Below are 25979 nucleotides of genomic sequence, written 5' to 3'. Positions count from 1 at the left end.
AGATGCGAGAAGATATTGCACTTTGGAAATTAAAAAGGTAATCAACATCCATCTTTATTTAAGGATAAAGAGTAATAGAAAAAAATAAATATAACAAAAAACTTTTTTTCCCCCAAAAGGAGGACACAGGAAAACTTCCAGAAAGTAAAACAAGACGATGAAGTGGGGGGTGTCCAAGGGAACCTCAGTTTTATGTCTAGCGTTTTAACGTTTTTTGAGGAGAATGCATTCATATTATTTGCGTAATTAGGACACTGAACGTGGGTGGCAATCCCTGTAAAGCTCCTCACATGCAGTAGGTACCTGGTAGTTTCCCTTCCCTCCAGGAGCCCAGGGATTGGCAGGCAGCCCCGAGCCTTCCAGTTTGGAGGGTAGAGCCCGAGGTCACAGGGTTTGAGTAGCTGATTGTGAGGGAGGCTAGCCCCTTGGTCCCCATTCCATGCAGCCCTCCCAGGGGCATGCTTCTCCTCCTAATTAGAAGGCCTTTTCCGTACACGCTGTATTGAGGGACACACAAGGTCTCTGAAATTAATTACTAGTTTGGTCAAGTTTGACTCATGTGGATGGAGCGCAAGTTCATGAGTCAGTGGGGCAATGACCCAGCTCCCTTCCACCCCAACTTTGAAGTCAGTTGTTAGAAGAGGAAAAAGCAATAAAAGAAAACCTTTATGAAGCCTTTATTAAAGGTCCCTGCCGTGCCGCCTACGTCAGAATCATTGGAGGTGCTTGTTAGAAGTGAACTTGGGCCCCCTCGCACATCTTTCGAATGAGCGTTGGGAGCGGAGCCTGGAAATTTGGCTACCAACCCCCAGAAGCAGGTAAATGTAGAAGCTACGATCTCAGTTATGCAAATATATTACTTTATTTTTCTTTAGTTCAGTTTACCTCTATTTTGGGTCTCCATTCTAGCTGCTTGCAGAAAACATTGTCTTAGTCATTTCCAGGTGAACTCACCTGGTCTCCCCACCCCACCTCTTCTCCCGCCTCCACCACTGATGTAAATGTGGGGAGTTCCCTAGCATCACAGCATAGGTGGGGTGGGTGGGGAGGGCTGCTCGGTGAGCGTCCTCTCTTGGGGATAAACCCTCCTGGGTCCCCGCCTCCATGGATCTATGTGCTCTCATTTCTATTCTGCTGCTGCCCCCAGGATCCAACAGCAATAGCAATGTGCCAGCTTTCCAAGCCACACCGCATGGCCTTGGCTCCCCCAGTGTATTCGGGGTTCCGTCCCTTCCATGTCCCCTGGACTTGGCCGTTGGGGAATGAGGATCACTCTTAAACCCGTGTCTATCATCGTGTCTGGTCCTCCACTAGCTTCTCCCCTGCTAGCGTAGGGTGTCGGGGCAGGGTGTGGGTGGGGAGCGCTGCCTGTTTGTACCTCCTTCCAACCTTAGCTGTCTGAGACCCAGACCCTGAGGCTTTTGAACTCAAAAGCCTGGAATTTGGCATCTTTGTTCTCTGGCTAGAAAGTAAAGTAATCTCAGGGCCGAAAAGCAAGAGCTAGTCTCCCACAGCACCATCTGAGACCATCAGGGAAGCTGCTCTTTTCTTCCTTTTTACATAGGCTGAGCCACCCAGACGTTCTGTGTCAGCGCCCAAGGACCAGGGAAGTGGCGGCTCCCGGGAGGGGAAGGGAGCTGAGCGCATCTTATCTTAGATCTGCTGGGTCCCCACACCCAACAGACACTCCCAGTTCACTCACCTCCCCCGGACAGCTGGGAAATGACACCTCTGGTGACAGAGCCAGTCCCAGGCTTCTGCTGGGAGGGGGTGGGGTGCTGCATGGGGGAGGCTGTCACACCCGGAGGCCCTGGGAAGCCTGGGTGGGGGAGGGAAGAAGCTAGCTCCTGTTTGTCCAAGGCCACCAGCCTCCCCTGCCCCCCTTCCAGGGACACAGTGAGCACCCCTGCCCCCGGGCCACTAGGTCTCCTTCTTCACTCTTGAGGCTGGTCCTGACCCATGCCACCGGACAGGCAGCTCACCTGTTCCCATCTTCCCCTGCGTCAGGGGGCCAGTCCTTCTGGGAAGGAGCGGGGTGGGTGTGTCAGCTGCTGCGCCAATTTAGAGGACCTAAATGGAGACCAGTCAGGGACGGCAGGGGTAGTGGATTATCTCCTACCGCGTCCCAGATCAAGCCATTTAACACATATACATGTAGCCTCTACATGTGTAGTATATTTTGGGTCCAGAGCCAGGACAGGAGCTCTTAGGATGACACCCATGAGGTTAATCCGCACGTAAAGTAGTACCAAGTACCTGGGTACCGCAGGTGCCGTCCCTGCCTACTTACTGTCCTTCTGCCTAAAGGAAAACCAAAACAACAAAACAACAAAAAGCAAAAGTCCTGTCCTTTCGCCCAGGCCCTGTGCCTGGGATCAGAGGTTGAGCCCTCCTGCTGCTGCCGGCGTAGCTGCCCCCACTCTGGGACGGAGCTAGGTTTAGGCCAGTCTGCAGCCACCACCTGAAGCAGCCCCACGGGGCAGCCCCGTGCTCTCCTCCCGGCGCCCTAAGCTTGCCCCACCTCAGTCAGGCCTCTCCTGCCAAGGACCCCCGGTCTGAACCTCAGCTGTGACGATCGTGTTGCTATCCCCCCTACTCAGCTGTCAGGGGCCCCAGACCTCCCTTGAGATATCCACCTGCGGGGCAAGGGGCTGGGGACCAACTGCCACCACTTCACCTCAGCAGCGGGGTCCCAGCTATCCGCATGGCCCGGGAACCTGCACTTGCCCCTTCTGATTTCCCCCCGCCCGCCCATTCCACATGCTGAAGGCGGGTCAACAGGCGTTGGGACCTGGGGGCAGGCCGAGACCCGGGGCTGGGTGGGGTGCGGACCGGTTGATGGGTTTCACGGAGTTGGAGGAGGACGTGTTTGGGGCTGAAGGGTGCCGTAAGGGCCAGGCGGCGGGGGCACGGGGACGACGGGGAGGGCTGTGGTCAGACCGGGTGGGCCAGCTGTCAGTGTGGGGAAGCCGCGGCCGCCAGGCTCCGGGCTCCCGGGCGATGAGGGAGTGGCTGGGGCCCCGCGGCGCCAGACCAGCTGCCCAGCCAGGCGCGATCTCCACTCTCCGCGCCCCGCCCCCGCGGCCCGGCTGCCGACTAGAGGCCCGCCGCGCCCCGCCCCCGCCCGCAGTGCCCGGATGTGAGTGACGTGCGGCCGCCATCTTCCTGTCCCGGGCAGCCAGCGCCAGTCGGAGCTAGCGCGAGTCGCCGCCGCCGCCATCACTGCCGCTGCCAAGTCCTCCGCCCGCTGCCCACGCCATGTGAGTTGGCGCCCGCGCCCGCACCAGGTGGCCCGCGCCGGCCGCCACCCTTGGGCCCAGGCCCGGGGAGGGCCCGGGGTTCGACTCGCGCCCCGCATCCCGAGACCAGGCCGGCGCCAGTGACTGCGCGCAGGCAGCCGGAGGGCCCCGCGTCCCCGGCTGGCCGCGCGGGCCCTGGCCGCGGGAGGGAGCGGACCGGCGTGCGCCCGCCCCGCCCCTGTCATCGCTGCCGCCTGTCGTTTCGGGTCCACCCTCATTTGACAGACGGGGAAACTGAGGCCCGGGGGGGAGGGGTCCTCACTCAAGGTCACGCAACAACTCGCCCGCGAGGCCGGACGGAGTCCAGGGTTCCTATCGGGTGGCTTTCTTCCCGGGAAGGAGGAAGGGAGGGACGGATGGATGGACAGGCGGATGGGCGGGGCCTTGGCTGCGGGGCCAAGGGCTCCAGGCCTTGGGTCTTGATCCGTCCCTGCCCTTCAGGTCGGCCACCGCTGCCACCGCCCCCCCTGCCGCCTCGGCTGGGGAGGGAGGCCCCCCTGCGCCCCCTCCAAACCTCACCAGTAACAGGAGACTGCAGCAGACACAGGCCCAGGTGGATGAGGTGAGTTGGGGGGGGGGGCGGTGTCAGAGGCCAGTGGGAAGGACCCTGAGGGTTGGCAAACCGGTGTGCGGGCCCGTCTTGGGTTGGGGGTGATGGCAGTTCATGTTTATGAGTTTGGGGACAAAAATATGCCATGCCCGGTCCTTGTCAGCATGCAGTTGGGAGGGCCGTGGGGTGTCAGTCAGCCTTGCTAGCCTGGGGTGTTCACCCTGGGCGGGTGTGCTCTGGTGACTGGCAGGCTGTTTGAGGCTCGGTAAATAGAGGGTGCTGCTGTGATATCTGAGATGTCTGGCTACCAGCATGCCCCTGATGCGTGCTCCTTGGCGCATCTGCGGCTGTGCTAGGCATGTTCTGTGTATGTCCTTGTCGTGTTAGCCAAGCAGCATCGGGGTGCGTGTTGCATATGTGGGCTCATGGTGGAGGAGTGCTCTTTGCGATGGGCCTTGGCACACTCCCCCTGCCTTGCGGGCCTTCCCCCAGGTGGTGGACATCATGAGGGTGAATGTGGACAAGGTCCTGGAGCGGGACCAGAAGCTGTCGGAGCTGGACGACCGTGCAGACGCACTCCAAGCAGGGGCCTCCCAGTTTGAAACAAGTGCAGCCAAGCTCAAGCGCAAATACTGGTGGAAAAACCTCAAGGTAAGGGTGGAGGCAGGCGGGAGGGCAAGTAGGAGGAGTGGTGGGCGAACGGGAGTATCATGGTCTGTCTCACTGACCCTCCCCTCTCGCCCCCAGATGATGATCATCTTGGGAGTGATTTGCGCCATCATCCTCATTATCATCATCGGTGAGTAGGGTGGGAGTGGTTAGGGCCCTTTCTTGAAGAGGTTTCCCCTGTGATTTCTGGGTTTTGAAGGTCATTAACCTAATTTTTACTATTCAGCAGAAAGCACATATAGCTGCCAATAGAAGTTCTGATTCATCTACAGCCCCAAACCTTGAAGCTGTTTAGCTTGCTCTTTGCCTGATTCTGGGCAATTTCTGTTAAGATTTTTGGAAACAGGAAAGCTGGTGGATCCCCACTGCTCCCTTGAGGACCCTTTGGGCCTAGGAGCCCAGTCTGGGAACCCTGGAATTGGGGAGTGGGAGAGCAGCAAAGACCCAGGGGCTTGAGAAACAGCTAGAAAGCCAACCACCCCACTGGCTGAGAGCTGTGGTCTCAGAGGCCCAGAGGATTAGGGGTCTGTGGCCCCAAGGCCGTAGCGTGGAGTTGCAGAGACCTTGGAACCGACCTGTCCAGCCTCTTTGTGTTACAGATGGAGAACCTGAGGCCAAGAGGGGAAGGGATGTCAGCCAGCTGGGAGGTGGGGAAGATGGGAGCAGGGCCGGGCTGACACACTGCTTTCTCTCTCTTTCTCCCTTCTCCCTCTTCTTCCTTCTCTTTCCCTCTCCACAGTTTACTTCAGCTCTTAAACCCCTGAGGAGCCTGCCCTGCCCAGAGAAGGGCCTCTCCCCCCCACCCCCAGCTGCTCCTCCACCTCTCAGCCATATCTTCCAGCCCCACCTCCCCGGATCCGTGTGTGTGTGTCGTGTGTGTGCCCCCTTGTAAATAGCCAGCTGTTATTTATACATATATAATATTATATATATTTGGTCTGTTTGTAGTTTTATTACTAGAAGATTTTTTCCGGTTGTCCTTAACACCCCTTCCTGAGGTTCCCATCACCTCCTTTTTCTCTTTCCCTCCTTCCCTTTCCCTTTCTTCCTGACCAGCCTCAAGTCCCCTTCATTTGCATCTGCTATGCAGTCCTCTCTTCCTCTCCTTCCCTTGGATTTAGCTGATCCTTCCTCCCGCCCTGGACTTCCCCATACTTCCAACCCCCTGCAAAAAATATAAAAAGCAACTGTCCAGGCCTCCCTAGGTGCATCTTCTTTGCATCATTGGGAGGCTTCGAGACTGGTCCCTTATGGTCCTAAGAATCCCAAGGTCTTCTGGGAGCTTCCAGCATGTTAATTAGCATCCATTTGCCTACTGACATCCCTTTTGGTTTCCTTCCCCCCCCCATTTTCTCTTCTGTTCAGTCTTTCAACCTGTGTTTCTTTTTTACTGAGGAGTTAGTCCCTGTTGGGCCTTGTATCACACTTTCATTTGCATGACGTTACTTGCAGGTGGTGGGGAGCCTGGGCTTTTGGGGAGCCAGCCTGTTCTGGCCCCCAGGATCGCCCCCTCCTAGCCCCCCTAGTCCAGTTTGCCTCCCCTACCCCGATTTTCCAAACCTCTTGTCCCTCCTTTCCCTCCCCCCAGCTGGTGTGTAAGTGTCTTGGAGTTCAGTGTGTTATGATGGACCAATAATTCTGCCACTTGGAGTCTCTCCCCACATTCCTGCTCCCCAGTTTCCATGTGGGGTGCTCAGTTGACATTCCCATGGGGTCTCCCTCCCTCCCATCTGCCTGATCTGCCTCCTCCTCCTCCCACCAGGAGAGTTGGGGCTTGGCCACAATCTGATCTCTCTTGGGAGAGGTGGCTGCCAGTGTGTCGGGGGGGTCATCACTGCCTTGGGGAGGATGGGGCAGGGCAAAGAATCCCCCCAGTTCCTTCCTGAAATCTCTGGCCCCACCCCTGTTGGGGGCTGGACTGAAATCCCTCCTCCCTCACTGGGGGGGTGTTGCCCCGTCACTGCCCAGCTCCTCTGACTGCCCCCTTGAACTCAGGCTGGGGGTACTGGTCACTGCCAATGTGTGCATGGGACGCGCTGCAAGACGGGGATTCTTGCCCCTCTCCGGGTCTCCCCTTTAGGTGAAATGATGAAGGAAGGGTCTAATGTCTTTTTAAATGGCACAATTTTAGGGGTCTGAGGGTGCAGTCCCTTAACCTGCCACTGGAGGGCACCCCCTAAACTCTTTCTTCCCCCCACAGTCGAGGTTCCTGTGTGGAGGGGGAGCAGGGAGATCAAAGCTGTGGTGTGAAAGGGTAGGGAGAGATGCTGGGGGTGAGGGTGCTGTGTTCTAGACCCCCCATATTATCCCAGTATCCCCTGCCCCCCTTCCCTCACCCCATGCCCCCAATTCTGTGGCGCATCCAGATTGTGAAAATGTACAATAAATGTGTAATGAGTAACCAGGTGGTGTTCTAAGATCTTTTCTTAACCAGTGGGAAGCGTATTGGATCTGCAGGTGTAACAGGAAGGTTGAGAAAGATACATCTGGAAGCGACAGCTTTGCCAAGGGGCCTGACCTTGGGCAGGGCAAAGGCAAAGTGTGATTCCCCAAATGGCCACGAGGGGGCACCAGGAGTTGATAATGGGAAGTGTTCATGATCCCAGTGTCTCTCGGTCCTGTGAACCCTGAGGTCTGGGCTTCCCAGCTTCCCCCCCCCCCCCCCGCCCCCCGCAACTCTCCCTTCCCTGCGGGCATGCTCCTGCTGTTTATTGGATCCCTTTCTACTCCTTGATTGAAGTCTCAAATGCTCTGCAGTCTCTCCCGTGGTCATTTACTCCTAGGCCTGAAGTAGATGGAACAACTGTGAAACATCTCTCCCTCATTGTGCCTAGCACAGTGCTAACATCCAGAAGGCGTTAGTAAATACTTACTGAAAAAAACAGCTCAGGGAGATCCAGCTGAGTGCGGTGTGGAGCTGGCTGTAGATGGCCTGCTGCCCCTGCACTCTGTGTTGTCCGACTGGTGGCTCTGGACCCCATACTGAACTCCTTTAACCTCCAGCTCTATAACGCCCTTGATGTGGCACCCTAGCATCCCTGCCCACAGGCACTTTTAACAGTGGGTGGCGAGTGCTAGGTGAGTTCTGGAGGGCCCACTTTTCTGGGCTGCAGCATGAGGATTCAGCAGCTTAGGAAACCTAAATAGTGTTTCCCAAACTTTTAGGCTCCTAAGAACTACCGGGAATGCTTTTAAAAATAGATTTTCAGGCCCCTTCCCCGGAGATTGATTTAGCAGTTGTAAAGGACCCGGGTGATTCTTACCATTAGGTATACAGTCATTATAATGTTCATCTCTTGTTGAGGGCTTACTATTTTCAAGACAGTGCTCAGGGCCTTTTTGTGCTTCATCTACTGAGTCCTTCACAGGTTTAGGGTTCCCGCAGGCCTTAGGACCCACCTTCTTTATCGTATCAGGGACCTGGGTTCAAATCTTGACCCCACTGGAGACTAGCGTGTTAATCCGGATACATTATGTAACCTCTGTGGATCTCAGTCTCATTTATGAGACGGTGGCAAGTAGATCAGCCGCCTCCTCTGGGTTTGTAAGAAGCGCATGGCCTGGCCCACAGAAAATATAATCTGGGAGGTGGCTATCATCTTCATCGTTATTACCACGCGGCACTGAGACCTGAAGAGCGCTTCACCGTAATGCTAGCAGCTTTCAGCTTCTGGGAGCTTCAGGAACCCAGGTCCGCAGTCCCAGCGCGGGGGCGCTCTTGTCACGCGCCTGACGGCTCACAAAGCGCCCCCACCAAAGCCACCACCCCTCACATCTGCGCCTGCGCAGACTCGGCCGTCCTGGGTTAGCGTGTCGTCAAGGAAAATCCCCAGCTTCTAGGTAAACAAGTTGCCGCGTGAGATCGCCCGCACGTGTCCTCTACAGCTCCGGGACCTCTCAGCCTATGAGAAAATTTGGAGGACTGGACTGGCGTCTGCGTCACCGATTTAGGCAGGTCGGGGGACTCTGCCACAGCCAATAAGAACCTCGGAGGTGGATGTGGGCGTGGCTTTAGGTCAGCTTCCAATCAACGTGCTAGGGCGGCCCCTCCCGCACGTGTATCTGTCACTGCTGGTTGGCAAACTGACCAATGAGAAGATGAGGGAGGCGGGCGGCGCCAATGGTGGCAGTGCGGGGGCTGGGTGGCCGCACGCGGCGCGGGGCATGGGTCGGCGCCCTTCGGCCAATAAGCTTGAGGGGTGTGGCATCCTGGTCGGCGGGCGGGCCTGGAGAAGCGAATCCAAGTCTCCTTGATGCTAGTTGGGAAGAAATTGGACGGCGTGCGCGCTGAGCGGTAAGTGCTCAGGCGTGGAGGGTGAGGAGCGGCGGTCGGTATGGGTTTTTCCGCGGTGGTTCTGTAAGGAGGGGTGTTAATGCATTGCCGTGAGGGGGATCTTGCAAATGCGTGATCACCGCGGTGGGAGCTCTGATGGTTGCGCGGGAATAGGGGCTGCGAACTCAGCTCTAGAGAGAGGGGAGCGGGAATCCCTGACTTCAAATCCCTCAATGCCCTAAGGTCCCTGTACTCCTGACTGCCGCGGGGAGGGGCTCAGAAGCCAGCGAACTGAGGGAGCTGAGAACCCTGCTCCCAGGGAGGTACGGGACAGGACCCCTGAGAGCCGGTGGGAGACGTTCCAGTGCGTGACTGCTGTTTGGGTAGGTGCCTTAAGCACTTGAAATAGGCGGGGGTTCTGAGGCTGGAGAGAGGGCCTGGTAGGGCAGTTGAGAGGGCACCAAAGGGGATACGGTGATCTGAAAAAGGGTGGGGTGATGATTTGTGTGACCCTGAGCTAGTCACATCAGGGCTCTGGATGTCTTTCTCATGTGTAAAGGGGAGGGGTTGGGACTCGGAGCCATCTTTGGGAGTAAACGTGGGGTAGCAACTGTCGGATCCTGAGAGGGAGGATGGATTTGTGCAGATTGGCTGTACACGTGTCTTCCTGAGCCCCTGGAGGTGAGGAGGCACCAACAGGGTGCTCTGGTATCTGTCTGTACAAGCAACCAGGCCTGTGGTAAAGTGACCTGCGGTAAGGTGGAAGAGTGAGGAAGTGGGGTTCCTAGGAAATCACTGGGGCTGGTGGCTGCTAGGGTGATCTCAAGGACTTTGTGAGCATGTGAAAACTGGGACTGTGATGATTTGAAGTGTGTGGAGAGTGCAAACTGAATGTCCCAGAGTAGAGGAGAGGTTGGATGGAGTCTGTGTTTTAGGCACCAAACTTAGAATTGGCTGAGTGTTTGAGAGGCCCAGGTTCCCAGAGCTGGTAACACCGCACAGGTTCCTGAAGGGTAAGAAACCAGAATGACAAGCCATTATCAGAGCTCAGATTTGAACCCTGGGTCCCATTTGTTAAGAGCCTGAGAACTGATTATGAGGCATTTTAGGCAAGTTTGGTAATTTCTGAGCCTTAGTTGGTCCTTGTGGAATGGGGATAATGATACCCATCTCACAGGATTGTTCTGAAGATTAAATAAGATAATGTATGTAAAGTGCTCAGCGCAATGCCTGGGTCATGTTTTTAATTTTTTTTTTTTTAGGTAAAACAGAATTGTTATAGGGTGACAAAAGAACAGTGACAGGGTGTAAGATTTATGTGAATGCTGTGGTTGGGAACTATTCTCACATTCTTAAGTTGTTTTGAAAATTTTGGTGACCCCCGCCCCATTTCCCTCTTCCTGGTTCTTGTCTTGAGGCACCAGCCCCAAACCTTCATTCCTCCCTTTTATCCCTCTCCCAAGATCCAGGCCCCAGGCTGGGCCATTTGCTCTTTCCCAGTTCGAGTTCCTCATCCTAGACCCATTCTCCTCCCTATCCCTCCTCCCTGTCTCTGCTACCATAGTAACAAGAGATTCAGGCTCTGAAGGGGGCCTCAGGGAAGGAACAAAGGTCTCTTGCAGAACCTGGCCTCCAACTTCCCCGCCCTGGCTTTGGGATCGGGCCAGCAGATGTGTACAGTCTGGGAGAGGGGGAAAGCCAATGCCAGGAGCTGTAGGAGCAAGCCAAGGGGAGGGCGGATGCGAGTCTGGAGAAAAGAGCCAGGCGTGGGGGCGGGGGAGGGGGGGACCCCTTCCTCCTAATCCTCTCTCCAGGAATCCCTGGCTTTGGGACAGGACGGCTGTCGTTGGGTTGGGGGGAGGCGCCCAGGCTGGGTGCATGTCCTGGGCTACCAGCCAAAAGAACATGATGTTCCCAAGTTCGCTGGCCGCCGCCCTCTCGGGCTGGCCGCCTCCCAAACCGCTGCCTCTCCAGCCTCCCTGCCCCACATTCCCCGGCTGCCCCGCCCCGCCCCGTTCCTCCGGTTTGACGTCACCGCCGCCTCCCGCCCCCTCTCCTCCATTGACGGCAGCAGGGTCTGGTTACTGTGGGGACCGTGAGGCAGGATCCGGGTTAGGGCCTTGAGAGCTGCTGGAGCGCTGGACCCTTTTGTCTACGCAAAAGAAAAATATGGAGGTGGAGGTGGAGGTGGAGCGCAAGGATCGCCTCTGTCGGGGGAGATCACATCTTGAGCCCTAAGGAGTGCTGAGGAAGAAGAAAAAGGATGTTTCCAGAGAAGAGGTGTCTGAAAAGGAGACAAGGGACTGGGCCACGGTATATGAGTTGGGGGGACATTTTCAAGGAGAGAAGACTGAGAATCCAGGCTCCTGAATCCTTTATTTCCTGTGTTTTCTTGCTTTGGTTTTTCTGGGTTATTCTGTAAGCTTTTCCACAGAGCTCTGACCCTGCCCACCCCCCCATGGGGAACACAATTGTTAAGGAAAGCTTAGGCCACGTGACAGTGAGGGGTGTGCACCCACGCTGATTACGTCAGCATCAGCCTCTTCACTTGCCACCCACGTTTCCAGGGAGCCCTGTGAGGAACTACACATCAGTCTTGGATGGAGGGGGTCTGTGTAACTGCAGCTCTTTGCGGCCCAAGCTGGCACTTTATTCCCCCAAATTAGGACTCAGTGTTCTGCTTCTGGCCTCTTAAAAAAAAAAATGTAATTTCCAGCTCCTTCTCTATTACTGAGGCCCCTCCCCCTCCCCTAGCTCTAGTTATAAAGTCACCATGTTTATGATCACCTACTGTGTGTCAGCTTCTCTCCTGGGGGCTGCGGAATACAGTTAAGAGACAGATGATGAGGTCCTTGGCTTTCTCTTCTCCTTGCGGTGGGGACCTGAAGCCCTTGCCACCCCACCTTTCTCTGTCTAAGGTCTCTTCTCTCAGCCACCCCTTTGTTCCCCTGCAGCCCTGGCTGCCTGGCCCCTACTTTTGGGGCAGCCGTAACTGGGCGGCTGCATCCTCAGGAGAGAAGCACTAGTCACCACGTAGGTTGCCCAGTGACCTTTTCTCTGATTGGCCATGGAAACACCTGCCATTGTTTCCCTTCACAGCTCCTGTTGGCTCTGGCTGCCCCTTCTATTGTTTGCATCCTTCCCCCCACTCCACCCCCTCCTCAGATGTGGACCCTCGATTACCCTCCTCCTAGCTGTTCACAGGATTTGAAGTGTCAGAGGAAGGGATTGGGTAAAATGGCTTTATTGTGTTGACAAGGCTGGGGAGGGGAACCTAGGAAAGGCCAAGCTGGGTTTTCTGTCCATCTCCTCCCAGGGACCAGCTGTCTCATCCAGCTTGGCCCACCTCCTAAGGTCTGCATTCTTTCTGCCCACCCCTGGCAAGGCCAGGGTGTCCCGTTGTGCAAGGCTGGTGAGTTCAGGAAGTAGAGCTCTCTTAAATACCTACTGTGGCCCTGGTATTTTCGTTGAAGAGGGACAGCTTACCTCCCCTCCCTTCCATTATTTACTGTACAAGGCGTCCCGCGCCCATTGGCTGGGCTGTGGTGTCTGGGGCCCTTCAGCCCAGCGCCAGCACCCAGATCCACGTGCGCCCGTGTGTGTGACACAGCCCTGACCTCAGTGGGGGCCAGTAGCCAATCAGGCGCCGGGACGAGATCCCCAGCCAATTGGGGGCGGGGCCTGCGGCTCTGCCGGCAGGAGGCCAATGAGGGGCAGCGCCTGGCGTTATGCAACCCGCCTCCTGGCCCCGCGGAGCTTGCACTCGGCTGCGGGCTGCAACGGCGGCGGGCAGGCGGCCGGAGGGCACTCGCGTGGCCAGGTAAGCATCTCCGCGGCCACCCCAGGGGCCGGTCTTCGGCCCGGAGCCGGACTGCCGCCACTTCCAGCCTGATGGGCCGCTTTCGACCCGGGCGCTCAGATGGCATACCAATAATCCGCCTTCCTTGCCGTTGTCCACCCCCTCCCTGTCCCCGGGGACCTAGGTATTCCTCACAATCCTGCACTGGGCGTCCGCACTCCTGACCTGCCTACCTTACCTCCAGCTTTGCCCCCAGCTCCCAGCTGCCCCGGCCCCACACCTGACCCTCATCAGGCATGCCCCCTGCTGCCTTTGCCACTCGGGGGGCCCCGGTTTTGCCCCAGCACCAGGACCCCTTCGGGCTTTCCGCGCTTCCCGCGCTCCCTCCTCCAGTCCCTGGCCTCGCGCCGGCTGTGATGTCAGCCCGGTTCAAACTGGAACATCTCGTTCCCGGTGCTAGTTCCTGCTGTTGGCCACAGCCTTCCCTTTCCTCCTGAAGCTCAGAAAATGCTCTGAGGTTGGGGGTGTGGTTGGAGGGAGAGTAAGGGAACAGCCGTCTGCTGGTCTTTGTCCGTCCCTTGGTCAGAGCAGAGTGTGTCTGCTTCGGATGGGTGTGTGTGTGGGGGGGGGTGGCGGTGGTGGCGAGTGTATAGAAAAGTAGGGGACCGAAGAGAGAGGATTCCTGGGTTCCTGACAATGGGAGGCCTCGGTCCTGGGGGTCGGGAGAAGGTGCAGGGGCCAGAGGAGGAAAGGCTGTGTTGTCTTGACCAGAATGATTGGGATCCTGGCGAGCGCCAGTCTAGGGGCTTTTGCGCGGAGGGCGGTGGTGGTTGTGTTTTGCCCTGGGGAGCAAGGCCAGCCTCTGAAACCCCGATGGCTGCCCCTCTTCCTACGGCCACTCGGCCCTCCGGGGACTGGGGACCTATTAGAGGTGGGCGACCCCTGGTCGCGCTTGCAAGTGCGGGAGTGTGTCGTTTCCCCGCTTCCGCCGAGAAATGGGGGAGGGGTCGCCCCCCCCCGCCCTCTTGCGGGCCCTCCAGCAACCGCTGAGCTCGGCCGCTGACGTCGGTTTCCCTGGCGACCGCAGTGGCGGCGGAAGCGCGTGGTGGGGCCGCGCACGTCCGCGCGCATGTGCGGCGGAGGTGGCACCGCCCCCGGATAAAATTAGCCCGGAGGCCTAAATATAGAAGGCGGCAGGCTCGCCCCCTGCTCCGAGGCCTTGGAGTTCCAGGCGGAGTGGGGCCCTGCTGGCAATTTGGGGATGGGAAGTATCCAGGCTGTGGCTCACAGCTGAAGTTCTTTCTAGACGACCGCTTAGGCGCTACCTCCCCAGGCCACGCTGGCAGGGGATGTGGGGGAAGGACCAAGAGAGGCCCCTTCCCACCTGCAGCCCCGCGACCCCCCCCCCCCCCCCCGCCCCGTACGCGGACAGGAAACAGAAATTGCTTAGGCTCCATATTGGAAGCCTGGGTCTCAGGAGCGTGGGGGCCTGAAAGGGAGGGTCTGAATGAAACCGGCAGGTGTTGTGAATTTACAGCCCAGGTTTTTCTCCTTCTTGGTCTCTCTTTTCAGGCGCTGGCTGTGATCAAACTTCTCAGCTCTCTGAGGCTTGAGTCTCCCACCTCACTCCCCTGGCCAGGCCTCCCGGCCCCCTCGTGCCTCTCTGGTGGCCTCTCCGCCTTCCCTGTTCTCCTGCCCTCCCCATGGCCCAGACATGAGCGGCCCCCTCGAAGGGGCTGATGGGGGAGGGGACCCCAGGCCGGGGGAATCCTTTTGTCCTGGAGGGGCTCCATCCCCTGGGCCTCCGCAGCATCGACCTTGTCCTGGCCCCAGCCTGGCTGACGACACGGATGCCAACAGCAATGGCTCCAGCGGCAATGAGTCCAATGGACCGGAGTCCAGGGGTGCATCTCAGCGGAGCTCACATAGCTCCTCCTCCGGCAATGGCAAGGACTCGGCCCTGCTGGACACCACTGAAAGCAGCAAGAGGTGTGTTTGGATGGGTTGCAGGTGCTAGGAGTGGTCTTTTGAGCAGACTGAGCTGGGAGACAGGCCCGTGCTGCTGGCCACTTTCTTCTCATCTTGGGTCTGTTGCTTCTCCCCTAGCACAAACTCTCAGAGCCCATCCCCACCCAGCAGTTCCATTGCCTACAGCCTACTGAGTGCCAGCTCAGAGCAGGACAACCCGTCTACCAGTGGCTGCAGGTTCGTGAGGTGAGGGCTGGGGGAGAGGGTTGGGGGCCACGCTGGGGGCTAATGCCTGTACCCGCTTCCTCCCTGTGGGCCCTGCAGCAGTGAACAGTCTGCCCGGGCAAGGACCCAGAAAGAACTCATGACAGCGCTGCGGGAGCTCAAGCTTCGGCTGCCACCAGAGCGCAGGGGCAAGGGCCGCTCTGGGACCCTGGCCACGCTGCAGTACGCACTGGCCTGTGTCAAGCAGGTGCAAGGTGAGTGAGTGGTGCTTCCTGGGCGGGCAATGGTCAGGTCCTGGGCTACTACCATGGGGGCAGTCACCTCACTAAGTGTGCCGCTGCCCGCACCCTGCAGCCAACCAGGAATACTACCAGCAGTGGAGCCTGGAGGAGGGCGAGCCTTGTGCCATGGACATGTCCACCTACACCCTGGAGGAACTGGAGCACATCTCATCTGAGTACACGCTTCGCAACCAGGTCAGTGCGGCCCAGCCTCTGTATCCCGACGCACCCCCAGCCCTACTCCCACAGCTCCTGAACCTGCTCTTGTCTTTGCTTTCTCGCCTAGGATACCTTCTCCGTGGCTGTCTCCTTCTTGACAGGCCGCATCGTCTACATTTCTGAGCAGGCAGGTATCCTGCTGCGCTGCAAGCAGGATGTGTTCCGCGGTGCCCGCTTCTCAGAGCTCCTGGCTCCCCAGGATGTGGGCGTCTTCTATGGTTCCACTGCCCCATCTCGCCTGCCCACCTGGGGCACAGGGGCCTCGGCAGGTGAGGTCCCCAAGTGCCTGGGGGGAGGGATGAGCAGTCCCAGGAAACACCTGCCATGAGGGGCCAGGGGCCCCAGGGTTTTCCTTGCTGGGTTCTTCTCAACCCAGGGAGGGGATGGGGAGCTGTGCTCACTGCTCTCCTGGTCTGTCTCAGGTTCAGGCCTCAAGGACTTCACCCAGGAGAAGTCTGTCTTCTGCCGTATCAGGTAGGCAGGGGACGTGGGAGCAGACCCCTTGCACCTTCCACACCCCCTGTCTTTCTTTGCTGTGTGGCCCTTGACCTTGAGGTGGGGGGGTGGGTGGCTCTTCACTGACAGTCCCTAATGCCTCTTTCTTTTCCTGGCTAGAGGGGGTCCTGACCGAGATCCAGGGCCTAGGTACCAGCCCTTCCGCCTAACCCCATATGTGACCAAGATCCGGGTCTCTGATGGGGCCCCTGCACAGCCGTGCTGCCTGCTGATCGCAGAGCGCATCCACTCTGGTTATGAAGGTGGGTGGGCCAGGGGCCTGGCCTGGTTGGGGTAGGAGGAAGGGGGCCTTCTCTAGGCTGGGGGTGAGGCAGGACAGGAGTGTGGAAGACAGTTTTGGAACACAGAAGGTATTGTTAGAATGAGGGTTTGAACGCCCCTTTAGAGGTAGAGGTGGATGAGAGTCCTAAGCTAGGAGAAGGCAAAGGAGACTACCTTGGTTTTCAGTTTCATTATTGGCGTGGGGCACAAAGATTGTCCAGACCATCTTTGTAGGCTAGAGGGCCCAGGGCAGAGCTGTGGAGAGAATTGTCTGCCAGCCAGCCTGGGCCTGAGGCAGCATGGAGGGCTGAGGAGCTGGACCATTCTGGATGAAATCCAATGGCCACGCTTTCTGTGCCTCAGCTCCCCGGATTCCCCCCGACAAGAGGATCTTCACTACGAGGCACACGCCCAGCTGCCTCTTCCAGGATGTGGATGAAAGGTGAGGTCAGGACTTGGAGGAAAAGGAGGTGTCCAGGGCCGAGGCTTTGGCCATTCTGATGCCTCCTGTCATTTCAGGGCCGCCCCGTTGCTGGGCTACCTCCCCCAGGACCTCCTGGGGGCCCCAGTGCTCCTTTTCCTGCATCCCGAGGACCGACCCCTCATGCTGGCCATCCACAAGAAGAGTGAGTTCCTTTCATTCTGTGCGCCCTTCTGGCTGTCTCACGGGCTTCCTAACAGCTGCCCTTGTGGTTGTGTCTTTCAGTGCCTTGGTCTCTTGGATTTTGGGGTGGGGGGGAGGGCTCCACCACCTTACTTAGCTCTCCCTCCCACTGACCTGCACCTCATTTCCCACTCTCTTCAGTCCTGCAGCTGGCTGGCCAGCCCTTTGACCACTCCCCTATCCGCTTCTGTGCCCGGAACGGGGAGTACGTCACCATGGACACCAGCTGGGCTGGCTTCGTGCACCCCTGGAGCCGCAAGGTGGCCTTTGTGTTGGGCCGCCACAAAGTACGCACGTAAGTGGGTGGTGCCCTGGAGGGCGGGCCAGTGTGGAGGGGGCAGGGCTCAGCTCATCCTTCCCACCCCCCAGGGCGCCCCTGAATGAAGACGTGTTCACTCCCCCAGTCCCCAGCCCCGCTCTCTCCCTGGACCCTGATATCCAGGAGCTCTCTGAGCAGATCCACCGGCTGCTGTTACAGGTGAGAGTTGAGGGGAGGGGGCTTGGGAATGAGGAAGGCGTGTGGAGCAGGGCCGTGGACATCTGACCTGTCGCTCTCCCTGCCTCAGCCTGTGCACAGCCCCAGCCCCACGGGGTTCTGTGGAGTCGGCCCGGTGACTTCCCCAGGCCCTCTCCTCAGCCCTGGCTCCTCCAATGCCAGCAACGGGGGTGACGCCGAGGGACCTGGGCCTCCTGCGCCGGTGAGTGCCTCTCTGCCACTTCACCCCTTTAGTCCCCCGTCCCCTTGTTCTCAGAGTCAGCACTGCCAAGCCCAGAGGAGCCTTGTCCACCTCCTTTTCTTTCTCGTCCTGCTCTCATCTCTCATCGTGATCTCCGCGCCTCCCCACTGGGGCCTTCTTCTTGTGCTAAGCCCTGGGCTCCCCATGCTGGCCACGCCCCCCCAATGCTGCCCACTGCCCTGCCCCACAGGTGACCTTCCAGCAGATCTGTAAGGATGTGCACCTGGTGAAGCATCAGGGGCAGCAGCTTTTTATTGAGTCCCGGGCCCGGCCTCTGCCCCGGCCCCGCGTCCCTGGTGAGTTGGTGAGGGTGTGGGTGAGGAGTGAGGCCTGGGGCGGGGCGGGTCCCATGACCTTCAGCCCAACCCAGAGGAGCTTTTCTCTCCTCGGCCCAGCTACAGGCACATTCAAGGCCAAGACCCTTCCCTGCCAATCCGCAGACCCAGAGTTGGAGGTGGCACCTGCTCCAATCCAGGCCCCACTAGCCTTGGCTCCTGAGGAGGCTGAGCGGAAAGAAGCCTCCAGTTGCTCCTACCAGCAGATCAACTGCCTGGACAGCATCCTCCGGTAAGGCCATCCTGGCCCCTTCTCCCGCTTGGGCCCCGGCCCCGCCCCGCCCCGCCCCACCCAGGCACTGCCCTCACATCCTCTGGTGCTTCCTCAGATACCTGGAGAGCTGCAACCTCCCCAGCACGACCAAGCGCAAATGCACCTCCTCCTCCTCCTGCACCACCTCTTCGGCCTCCGACGAGGACAGGCAGCGGGCGGGCGTGGTCTCTGTGGGGGCCGAGAAAGGTGAAGAGCCAGGCCGCCCTGCCCCCACCACCCCGTCCTCTGTTCCTGCGTCTGCATTTCTGTCTTTGGGGCCCCACCTCACTCTGTCCCGTCCCCCCCCAGCCTCCCAGCGGGGCGGTAACTGGCACCATCTCTCCGTACAGATCCATCGGCAGTGCTGTCTGGGGAGGGGGCCGCCCCTCTGAAGGAGCCGGTGGTGGGAGGAGGCGCCCTGAGCCCGCTCGCCCTGGCCAATAAGGCGGAGAGCGTGGTGTCCGTCACCAGTCAGTGTAGCTTCAGCTCCACCATCGTCCATGTGGGAGACAAGAAGCCCCCGGAATCGGGTACGGGCGTGGCTGAGGGGGGCGGTGCCCAGGCTCCATCTGGTCCCCCAGCCAGCATCCCACCCCCACCCCCCACCTGCCTTCTCCCGCCCTCTGGTTCCTGATGGAGAAAAGGAGCCCCCGTCTTAGCTCGGGGCTGCCGCTTCTTGCTCTCCCCCCGCCCGCCAGCCTCTGCCGCCTTGTCTGTCCCTCATCCTGCTTCCTGTGTTCTCACTGTCAGTTCACACACAAAGTCTGGGGTGTAGTTCAACCTGAGGTGCTGCCCACAGAGGGTCTGAGGCAGGGACTGTTGAAAAGCCCTGAAGGGTCTTCGGGCATTGACCTGGAAAACGAGGGAGGGAAGTGCGAGGTGTGGGCTTCCCTTCCAAGGAAAGTCACGGGGGTGTCATCCTAGGGTAGTGCCACTGGCGGGGACTGAGTATCTTTTCTTACCCTGGGACGGCTTTACACGGGGAAGAAGGCCCAGAGCCAGTTCTCAGTGGGGAGGCGGCCAAGAGATGCAGGGGAGGCCCAGGCTTGGCCGCAGGGCAGAGGCCAGGGTTTTGGCTAAGCTGCTGGACATGGAGGGTGCCGTGTGGTGTGGGTGTGCTAACGCTTAAGGTGATTCTGACCTTTCCCCTGTCTCATCTTCCTCAGACATCATCATGATGGAGGACCTGCCTGGCCTGCCTCCCGGCCCAGCTCCCAGCCCAGCTCCCAGCCCAGTCCCCAGCCCCACGGTGGCCCCTGACCCAGCCGCAGGTGCCTACCGGCCAGTGGGCCTGACCAAGGCTGTGCTGTCCCTGCACACCCAGAAGGAGGAGCAGGCCTTCCTCAGCCGTTTCCGCGACCTCGGCAGGCTGCGTGGACTTGACGGCTCCTCCACGGGCCCCTCGGCCCCCGGTGAGCCGGGTAGCCACCTGGGACGTCCCTGAGCCTGCCTGCGGCCCGGTCTAGGACCAGACTGTCGGGGGAGGGCTTCTTGAGGGAGGTCCTTGTGCTCCAGGGACCCAGGCTGCTGCCACCTCCGCCACCAGGGCCCTGCCTAGGGACGGGCCCTCGCTAGCTCCTCCCCAGCGGGCGGGGGTCCAGGCTGCCGCCAGAGGAGGGCAGCACTGAGACGGGCAGGCAGAGGCGCTCTGCTCCAGGTAAGCCACTCCAGGCCCCGTCTGGGGGCAGGGGCAGGAAGCGAGCCCACTCAGGACTCAGTTGCCCCTGACTGGGAGATCTGTGTGGACCGGCAGGGAGAACTGGGACGACTTCGGGTGGGGGCAGGGCTTCAAGGGCAGATGGAGGCCCCCTGCAGGCGGGCACAGGGCTCGGGACTGGGCTTTCCCGCCCACCTTGGCTCCATCGTGAGCCACGCGGAGCACGGCCCCACTGGCAGGAGGGTCGCCCAGGCTGGCAGTGGCTGCTGGAGTTTGGTGGCTGGACCGGAGCCACCTGCCCGCTCGTCCACGACCTCGCCTGCCTCCTGTCCGCCAGCAGGCCTGGGTCTTCTGCACACCCCCAGCACCCCGCCTCGTGTAACCTCTCTTTCCCCGGCCGCTTTGTCAGTGAATCCCGCGTCCCTGTGACTCTTCCCTGAAGGTCCCCCCCACCTCCCCAGCATCCCCTCTGTTAACGTGTGGGCCAGGGAGCCAGACTTTCTGGGTCCTTCGCCTACCCTCTCCCTGGTCCGAGTGGCAGGGCAGCCGGGGTGGCAGGGGTGCTAACCCCCAGGTCGAGGGCCTTGCTCACCCTAGTCTCTCCCCTCAGGCTGCCGCCACCGCCCCGCGGCCCCCGGCCGCCGCCACCACTGCCGATCCAAAGCCAAGCGCTCCCGCCAGCACCCGACCCCGCAGGCCGAAGCCCCCTGCCACGTCTCCCACCCGTCGCCTGTGCCATCCTCTGCCCCCTGGCCCCCACCACCAGCCACGCCGCCCTTCCCGGCTGTGGTCCAGCCTTGCCCCCTCCCCGCGTTCTCCCCGAGAGGAGGCCCCCAGCCTCTCCCGCCTGCACCCACCTCTGTGTCTCCTGCAGCTTTCCCTGCCCCGCTGGTGACCCCAGTGGTGGCCTTGGTGCTCCCTAACTATCTGTTCCCTGCCCCACCCACCTACCCCTGTGGGGTACCCCAGACCCCCGCCTCCCACTCCCCTTCTCCGTCCCTGCCCCTGCCGCCCCCCAGCCCTCCCCGCCGCCCCGACTCTCCGCTCTTCAACTCGAGATGCAGCTCCCCGCTCCAGCTAAATCTGCTGCAGCTTGAGGAGCCCCCCCGTGTCGAGGGGAGTAGTGCTGGGCGCCCCCCTCCCAGTGAGGAGACTGCCGACCCAGCGGCCAGACTGGTGAGCACTGAGGCCCGCCCGCATCCTCTTACGGCCCCCACGCGGCCCTCTCCCCCTGTTCCTCCCGTTAGGCTTCCTCCTGCCCCCTGCCCACCTGGCGTCCCCCGAGGGTGGTGTCGTGGGGTGGGCGGCCCCAGCTGCGTTTCTGAATGAGGCAGAAATCAGCTGCCTCATCTATGAAGTGGGGACAGGCCTGTGTCTGACAGGTGGTGAGGACATCCCAATAACTTCTGAGAGTGCATCTGCCGCTTGGAAAGGGTCCAGCGTCACGGCTCTACTCTTCGCCAGCTCTCTTGTCACTCAGCCTGGGCCCACTGTCATGGAGTGGGAAGAGGCCGCTTGGGTTGGGTGTGCCCCCAGCCAGAGGCAGCAGTTGAAGGGAAGCCTAGGTGCTGATCCCTTAATCCCTCCCCGTCCCCCTCCCCTCCCCCAGGTGGAGATAACTGAGTCCTCCAACCAGGATGCGCTCTCGGGCTCCAGCGACCTGCTGGAGTTGCTGCTGCAGGAGGACTCGCGCTCTGGCACCGGCTCCGCTGCCTCGGGCTCCTTGGGCTCTGGGTCTGGTTCAGGCTCCCATGAGGGGAGCAGCACCTCAGCCAGCGTCACGCGTGAGTGCCCCGCCTCCCACAACCCCTCCCGGGGTAGGACAGGGTCTGGGGGGTTGGGAGGCCAGGCCCCACTTTGGCCGAGCAGCCTGGGCCCCTGCCCTGCTTCCTAAGGCCAGTGGGCTCGAGCGAGGCCTGGTGGAGCGCCGGTCGGCCTGACTCTGTTGGCTGCCCGCCCCTCACTCTACAGGCAGCTGTCAGAGCAGCCACACGAGCAAGTACTTCGGCAGCATCGATTCTTCCGAGGCTGAGGCTGGGGCTGCCCATGCCAGGGCTGAGCCCGGGGACCAGGTCATTAAGTACGTGCTCCAGGATCCCATCTGGCTGCTCATGGCCAATGCTGACCAGCATGTCATGATGACCTATCAGGTGCCCTCCAGGTGAGGACTTTCAGGGACCTCCTCTGCCTCTTTTTCAGAGGAGTGGGGAGGCTGGCGGCCCACCCTCACTCTGCAGCTAACTTGGGGTTTTCTTTCTGGGCCTGGCTCTGCCCTGGGGCTTTCCTGTTCTGCCCCCCGCCCCTTGGAGCCCCATCATTAGTCAGGCTGAGGGCAGCTTTCCTGGTCTTGGAAGGCCTGAGTTCCCGGAGCACCGGTTCAGGGGAGGAGCATGAGGCAGTGAGTGGGGAGCTGGGGAGTTGAGGTAAAGGAAAAATGTCAGCCTTGTGGGCCCTGGCCCCAGCTCCCATTCTCTGCCTCCTGAACCCCTTCCCGGAGCAGGGACATGGCCTCTGTGCTGAAGCAGGACCGGGAGCGGCTCCGGGCCATGCAGAAGCAGCAGCCTCGGTTCTCGGAGGACCAGCGGAGGGAACTGGGTGCTGTGCACTCCTGGGTCCGGAAGGGTCAACTGCCTCGGGCCCTTGATGTGATGGTGAGAAGAGAAGTCTGGGCCAGGAGGGAGAAGAAAGAATTGAGCTCAAGTTGAAAGGGTAGAGGCTAAGGGTTGATCCCCTCATTGTTCCTTGGATCATTAATTCTGAAGGATGTTAATTCCACTAAGTTTGCTGCTGGGTTATTTAGTGTTAAACCCCATGTGTTTTTGTAGACCTTTTCTTGGGCAATCTTATGCTAATGTATATTGTGATTGTCCCATAGTGGGGTCTGGATACAGGGTACAATGCATTTTCCAATCTTGTTGACCCCATGCGCATCCGTGTGGATTAATGTTTCTTGGGCGTACATTTTGGGAAGTACTCTCAAGTTGGGGAACAAGGGGAGCTGGGGTGGCAGGTCAGCAGTGAGAACTCTGCCTGACTCACTCATATCCTTTCTTTCTCCAAGGCCTGTGTGGACTGCGGTAGCAGCACCCAAGAGCCTGGCCACCCTGATGACCCACTCTTCTCGGAAATGGATGGACTGGGGCTGGAGCCCATGGAGGAGGGTGGAGGCGAGGGGGGTGGCGGTGGTGGTGAGGGTGAGGGTGGTGATGAGGCCCAGGCCCAAGCTGGGGCCACGGTCTCAAGCTCTCAGGACCTGGCCATGGAGGAGGAGGAACAAGGTGGGAGCTCATCCAGTCTAGCCTTACCTGCTGCAGAAAATGGCACCAGCTAGACTACATTTGGGGCCACCTCCGGGAATGCATGAGAAGCTTCCTTCTCCCATGTCCCAACTCGAAGAACTCCGATGTGGCTGGACCAACCAATAGAAAACTGTCCCGGCTTCTCCCGCTGTAGCGGGGGTGGGACCTACCCCCCACCAGCAGCAGGATCCAGGGGCTGCCCCTGGCCTCTTAGAGAACAGAGGGTGGCGCTCTTCAGCCCAGCCCAGAGAAGCCGCACCTCCCCTCCCTGCTGAGGAGTCGTTCCTTCCCCTGGACAGGGTTGCTGACAAGCTGCTGAAGTGGTTCTCCAAGCCCCAGCCGAGCCGGAGTCCCTGTCCCTGAGGGTTGGGGCTGCGTTTATTTATTGGGGGAGCCAGCCCTCTGAGGCCCAAGCAGGACCCAGTGGTCCAGACCCCTAGCTGCTCCGGGGTGGGGGAGGTTGGTGGACCGTGGAGTCCCTGGTGCTGCCCCTCAGGTGGGACCCAGGTGTTCTCAGCTGTACCCTCCACCGATGACATTTGTGTTTTTGATATTGTGTCTGTTATTTTTTAATATAAAAAGAAAAAAAATACCAGGACTTTGTGGAATGAACTTTGCGGGTTGGGTTAGGGGAGCTCTTTGTGGGGAGGTGTGGCGCCCCGCTTTCCGGAAGGTTGTAGTGAGAGTGAGCCATTCCCTCCCGTGAGGACCTGCATCCCTCTTCTCCCCACACCCTTTCTCGCTGAGAAAGCAGGTCAGTCTAGGTGGCTAAGGGACGGGGAGCCACGCACCCATTCATAGTCAAGTTGGTCCCCAACGGTGTGGGAGAGAGGGAGGTGATGCAGAGTATTAACCCTCAGGCTCAGAACTTGGGAAAGAAAGGGGGAACCTTGTAAAGGATGAGTCACTGAAGACCCGTGGCAACCATTATTTCGGTCGTGTCTCGATTAGTGACCCTCAGGAACAGCTGATCAATATCTAGACTCAACGACCCACCCATCGGCGCCGTGGCTTAGCTGGTTAAAGCGCCTGTCTAGTAAACAGGAGATCCTGGGTTCGAATCCCAGCGGTGCCTGGGACAGTTGACTGTAGTATATTATTGCTGCGAAGGGGACACATCTCCAGACTTTGAGAGGGGGCCTCTCTGTTGTACATATCGAAGGATTATTCTTCTTGCCATCCCTCCCGTTGCTATTTGAGTCTCCCTCCCTGTGCACTTTTAGTGCGAATTTGGAGGCTCACGCCAGCTGTCATGAACCAGGGTGTAGCGGCATCCCTTTGTCTGCCTTCAGCGGGGTGGGAACGTGGACTCAGGTTTGGTTGGTCCCATTTTGTACTGTGGCTCGGGGCAGGTAGAGAGAACTGGAAATTCGCCGCTTCCGTAGGGCCGTTGCCTCAGGCGCACGCGCACTGACACATCAAGACAATAAGACGGTGCTCGCGAGAGGCGGGCGTGTTGATAGGCAGCTATAGTTGCGCAGACCCAAGGCCGCACGCGGCTGTGATGGCCGAGTGGTTAAGGCGTTGGACTCGAAATCCAATGGGGTCTCCCCGCGCAGGTTCGAATCCTGCTCACAGCGTCAGTAGTTTTGGGAACGGATACTACTGCCACCTCCGGTGAAGAAAACAACTTGTTTTTCCAGTGCTGTCTTCCTTTGGAGCAGATCCCACTTTTATTCCAAGACTCAGGGACTCAGCCACCCAGGACCTGTCCACGAGCGCCCTCTTGCGGGCCTCAGATTCCTGCCTCTACTCCTCCTCCAAAGGTTATATCAAGCAACAAGCCGTTTTAACTGCCAATTTGAATTCATAACTCCAAACTCAGGTGTTTTCTCAGTGCTATTAGCAATCATATCACATTTCCCCATCCATTTCCCCTCCAACTCTCCTACACGACTCTTTCATTCCTTTTCACATCAAACCACGAATCCCTTCATCCTCCTTCAGCTTTACTTCCTGTTTCACAGTGTTAAAAAGGCATTCGGTAATCAAAACACTACGGTACTGGCACAAAAACAGACATATAGATCAATGGAACAGGATAAAAGCCCAGAAATAAACCCACTCACCTATGGTCAATTAATCTACAACAAAGGAGGCAAGAATATACAATGGAAAAAAGTCTCTTCAATAAGTGCTGCTGGGAAAACTGGACAGCTACATGTAAAAGAATGAAATTAGAACATTCTCTAACACCATATACAAAAATAAACTCAAAATGGATTAAAGACCTAAATGTAAGACCGGAGACTATAAGATTCCTAGAGGAAAACAGGGAAAACACTCTTGGACATAAATTGCAGCAATATCTTTTTGGATCCGTCCCCTAGAGTAATGGAAATAAAAACAAAAATAAACAAATGGGACCTAATTAAACTTAAAAGCTTTTGCACAACAAAGGAAACCATAAACAAAATAAAAAGACAACCTACAGAACGGGAGAAATATCTGCAAATGATGCAACCAACAAGGGATTAATTTCCAAAATATACAAACAGCTCATACAGTTCAGTTCAAGCAACCCAAGCAAAAAATGGGCAGAAGATCTACATGGACATTTCTCCAGAGAAGACATACAGATGGCCAACAGGCACATGAAAAAATGCTCCATATCGCTAATTTAGGGAAATGCAAATGAAAACTACAATGAAGTATCACCTCACCCTGGTCAGAATGGCCATCATCAAAAAGTCGACAAATAATAAATGCTGGAGAGGGTGTGAAGAAAAAGGAACCCTCCTGCACTGTGGGTGGGAATGTAAATTGGTGCAGCCACTATGGAGATCAGTATGGAGGTTCCTCAAAAAACTAAAAGAAGAGCTACCATATGATCCAGCAATCCCACTCCTGGGCATTTATCCGGAGAAAACTATAATTCGCAAAGATACATGCACCCCTATGTTCATAGCAGCACTATTTACAATAGCCAAGACATGGAAGCAACCTGAATGTCCATCGACAGATGAATGGATAA

At 58.5% G+C, this 25979-nt stretch overlaps 2 protein-coding genes and 2 non-coding genes across 10 annotated transcripts; all 4 read left to right on the top strand.

The window, feature by feature from the left end:
* The first annotated feature begins 3126 nt into the window (after nt 1-3126).
* VAMP2 (vesicle associated membrane protein 2) lies at nt 3127-6922 on the top strand. The gene is made up of 5 exons (XM_068531069.1): nt 3127-3260; nt 3741-3861; nt 4342-4500; nt 4597-4648; nt 5258-6922. Coding segments are annotated over exons 1-5 (351 nt in total). The 5' UTR covers nt 3127-3258; the 3' UTR covers nt 5275-6922.
* A 1826-nt stretch (nt 6923-8748) lies between these two features.
* PER1 (period circadian regulator 1) lies at nt 8749-23585 on the top strand. 7 transcript variants are annotated; one of them, XM_068530195.1, is made up of 24 exons: nt 8749-8812; nt 9035-9174; nt 14163-14579; nt 14697-14795; nt 14883-15037; nt 15138-15259; nt 15351-15552; nt 15706-15757; nt 15899-16041; nt 16424-16502; nt 16580-16686; nt 16866-17019; nt 17094-17202; nt 17291-17422; nt 17652-17757; nt 17857-18028; nt 18126-18256; nt 18400-18579; nt 19216-19461; nt 20317-20882; nt 21316-21490; nt 21678-21867; nt 22207-22357; nt 22768-23585. In XM_068530195.1, the coding sequence occupies exons 3-24, from the start codon at nt 14305-14307 to the stop codon at nt 23035-23037; spliced, it is 3816 nt and encodes a 1271-aa protein (XP_068386296.1). In that variant the 5' UTR covers nt 8749-8812; nt 9035-9174; nt 14163-14304; the 3' UTR covers nt 23038-23585. The 7 variants fall into 7 exon arrangements, with proteins under 7 accessions (XP_068386296.1, XP_068386297.1, XP_068386298.1 ...); XM_068530196.1 differs by lacking the exon at nt 9035-9174 and having other exon boundaries at nt 8786-8812; XM_068530197.1 differs by lacking the exons at nt 8749-8812; nt 9035-9174 and adding an exon at nt 12543-12611 and having other exon boundaries at nt 17902-18028.
* A 421-nt stretch (nt 23586-24006) lies between these two features.
* Nucleotides 24007-24080, top strand: TRNAT-AGU (transfer RNA threonine (anticodon AGU)). The gene has a single exon. It is a non-coding gene; the product is annotated as a tRNA-Thr (tRNA).
* Nucleotides 24081-24503: 423 nt separating this feature from the next.
* On the top strand, nt 24504-24585 carry TRNAS-CGA (transfer RNA serine (anticodon CGA)). The gene has a single exon. It is a non-coding gene; the product is annotated as a tRNA-Ser (tRNA).
* Nucleotides 24586-25979: the final 1394 nt, after the last annotated feature.

Source organism: Eschrichtius robustus, chromosome 20 (assembly GCF_028021215.1).
Source record: "Eschrichtius robustus isolate mEscRob2 chromosome 20, mEscRob2.pri, whole genome shotgun sequence".
Lineage (NCBI taxonomy): Eukaryota > Metazoa > Chordata > Mammalia > Artiodactyla > Eschrichtiidae > Eschrichtius > Eschrichtius robustus.
This window is presented reverse-complemented; position numbering and strand designations above follow the sequence as displayed.

Coding starts and splice junctions, on each gene's coding strand:
- VAMP2 (XM_068531069.1), top strand. Junction 3,862..4,341: donor CACAGGCCCAGGTGGATGAG/GTGAGTTGGGGG, acceptor GCCTTCCCCCAG/GTGGTGGACATCATGAGGGT. Junction 4,501..4,596: donor ACTGGTGGAAAAACCTCAAG/GTAAGGGTGGAG, acceptor TCTCGCCCCCAG/ATGATGATCATCTTGGGAGT.
- PER1 (XM_068530195.1), top strand. CDS start 14,305: ATGAGCGGCCCCCTCGAAGGGGCTGATGGGGGAGGGGACCCCAGGCCG. Junction 18,029..18,125: donor TGCCTGGACAGCATCCTCCG/GTAAGGCCATCC, acceptor GTGCTTCCTCAG/ATACCTGGAGAGCTGCAACC. Junction 18,580..19,215: donor CAAGAAGCCCCCGGAATCGG/GTACGGGCGTGG, acceptor CATCTTCCTCAG/ACATCATCATGATGGAGGAC.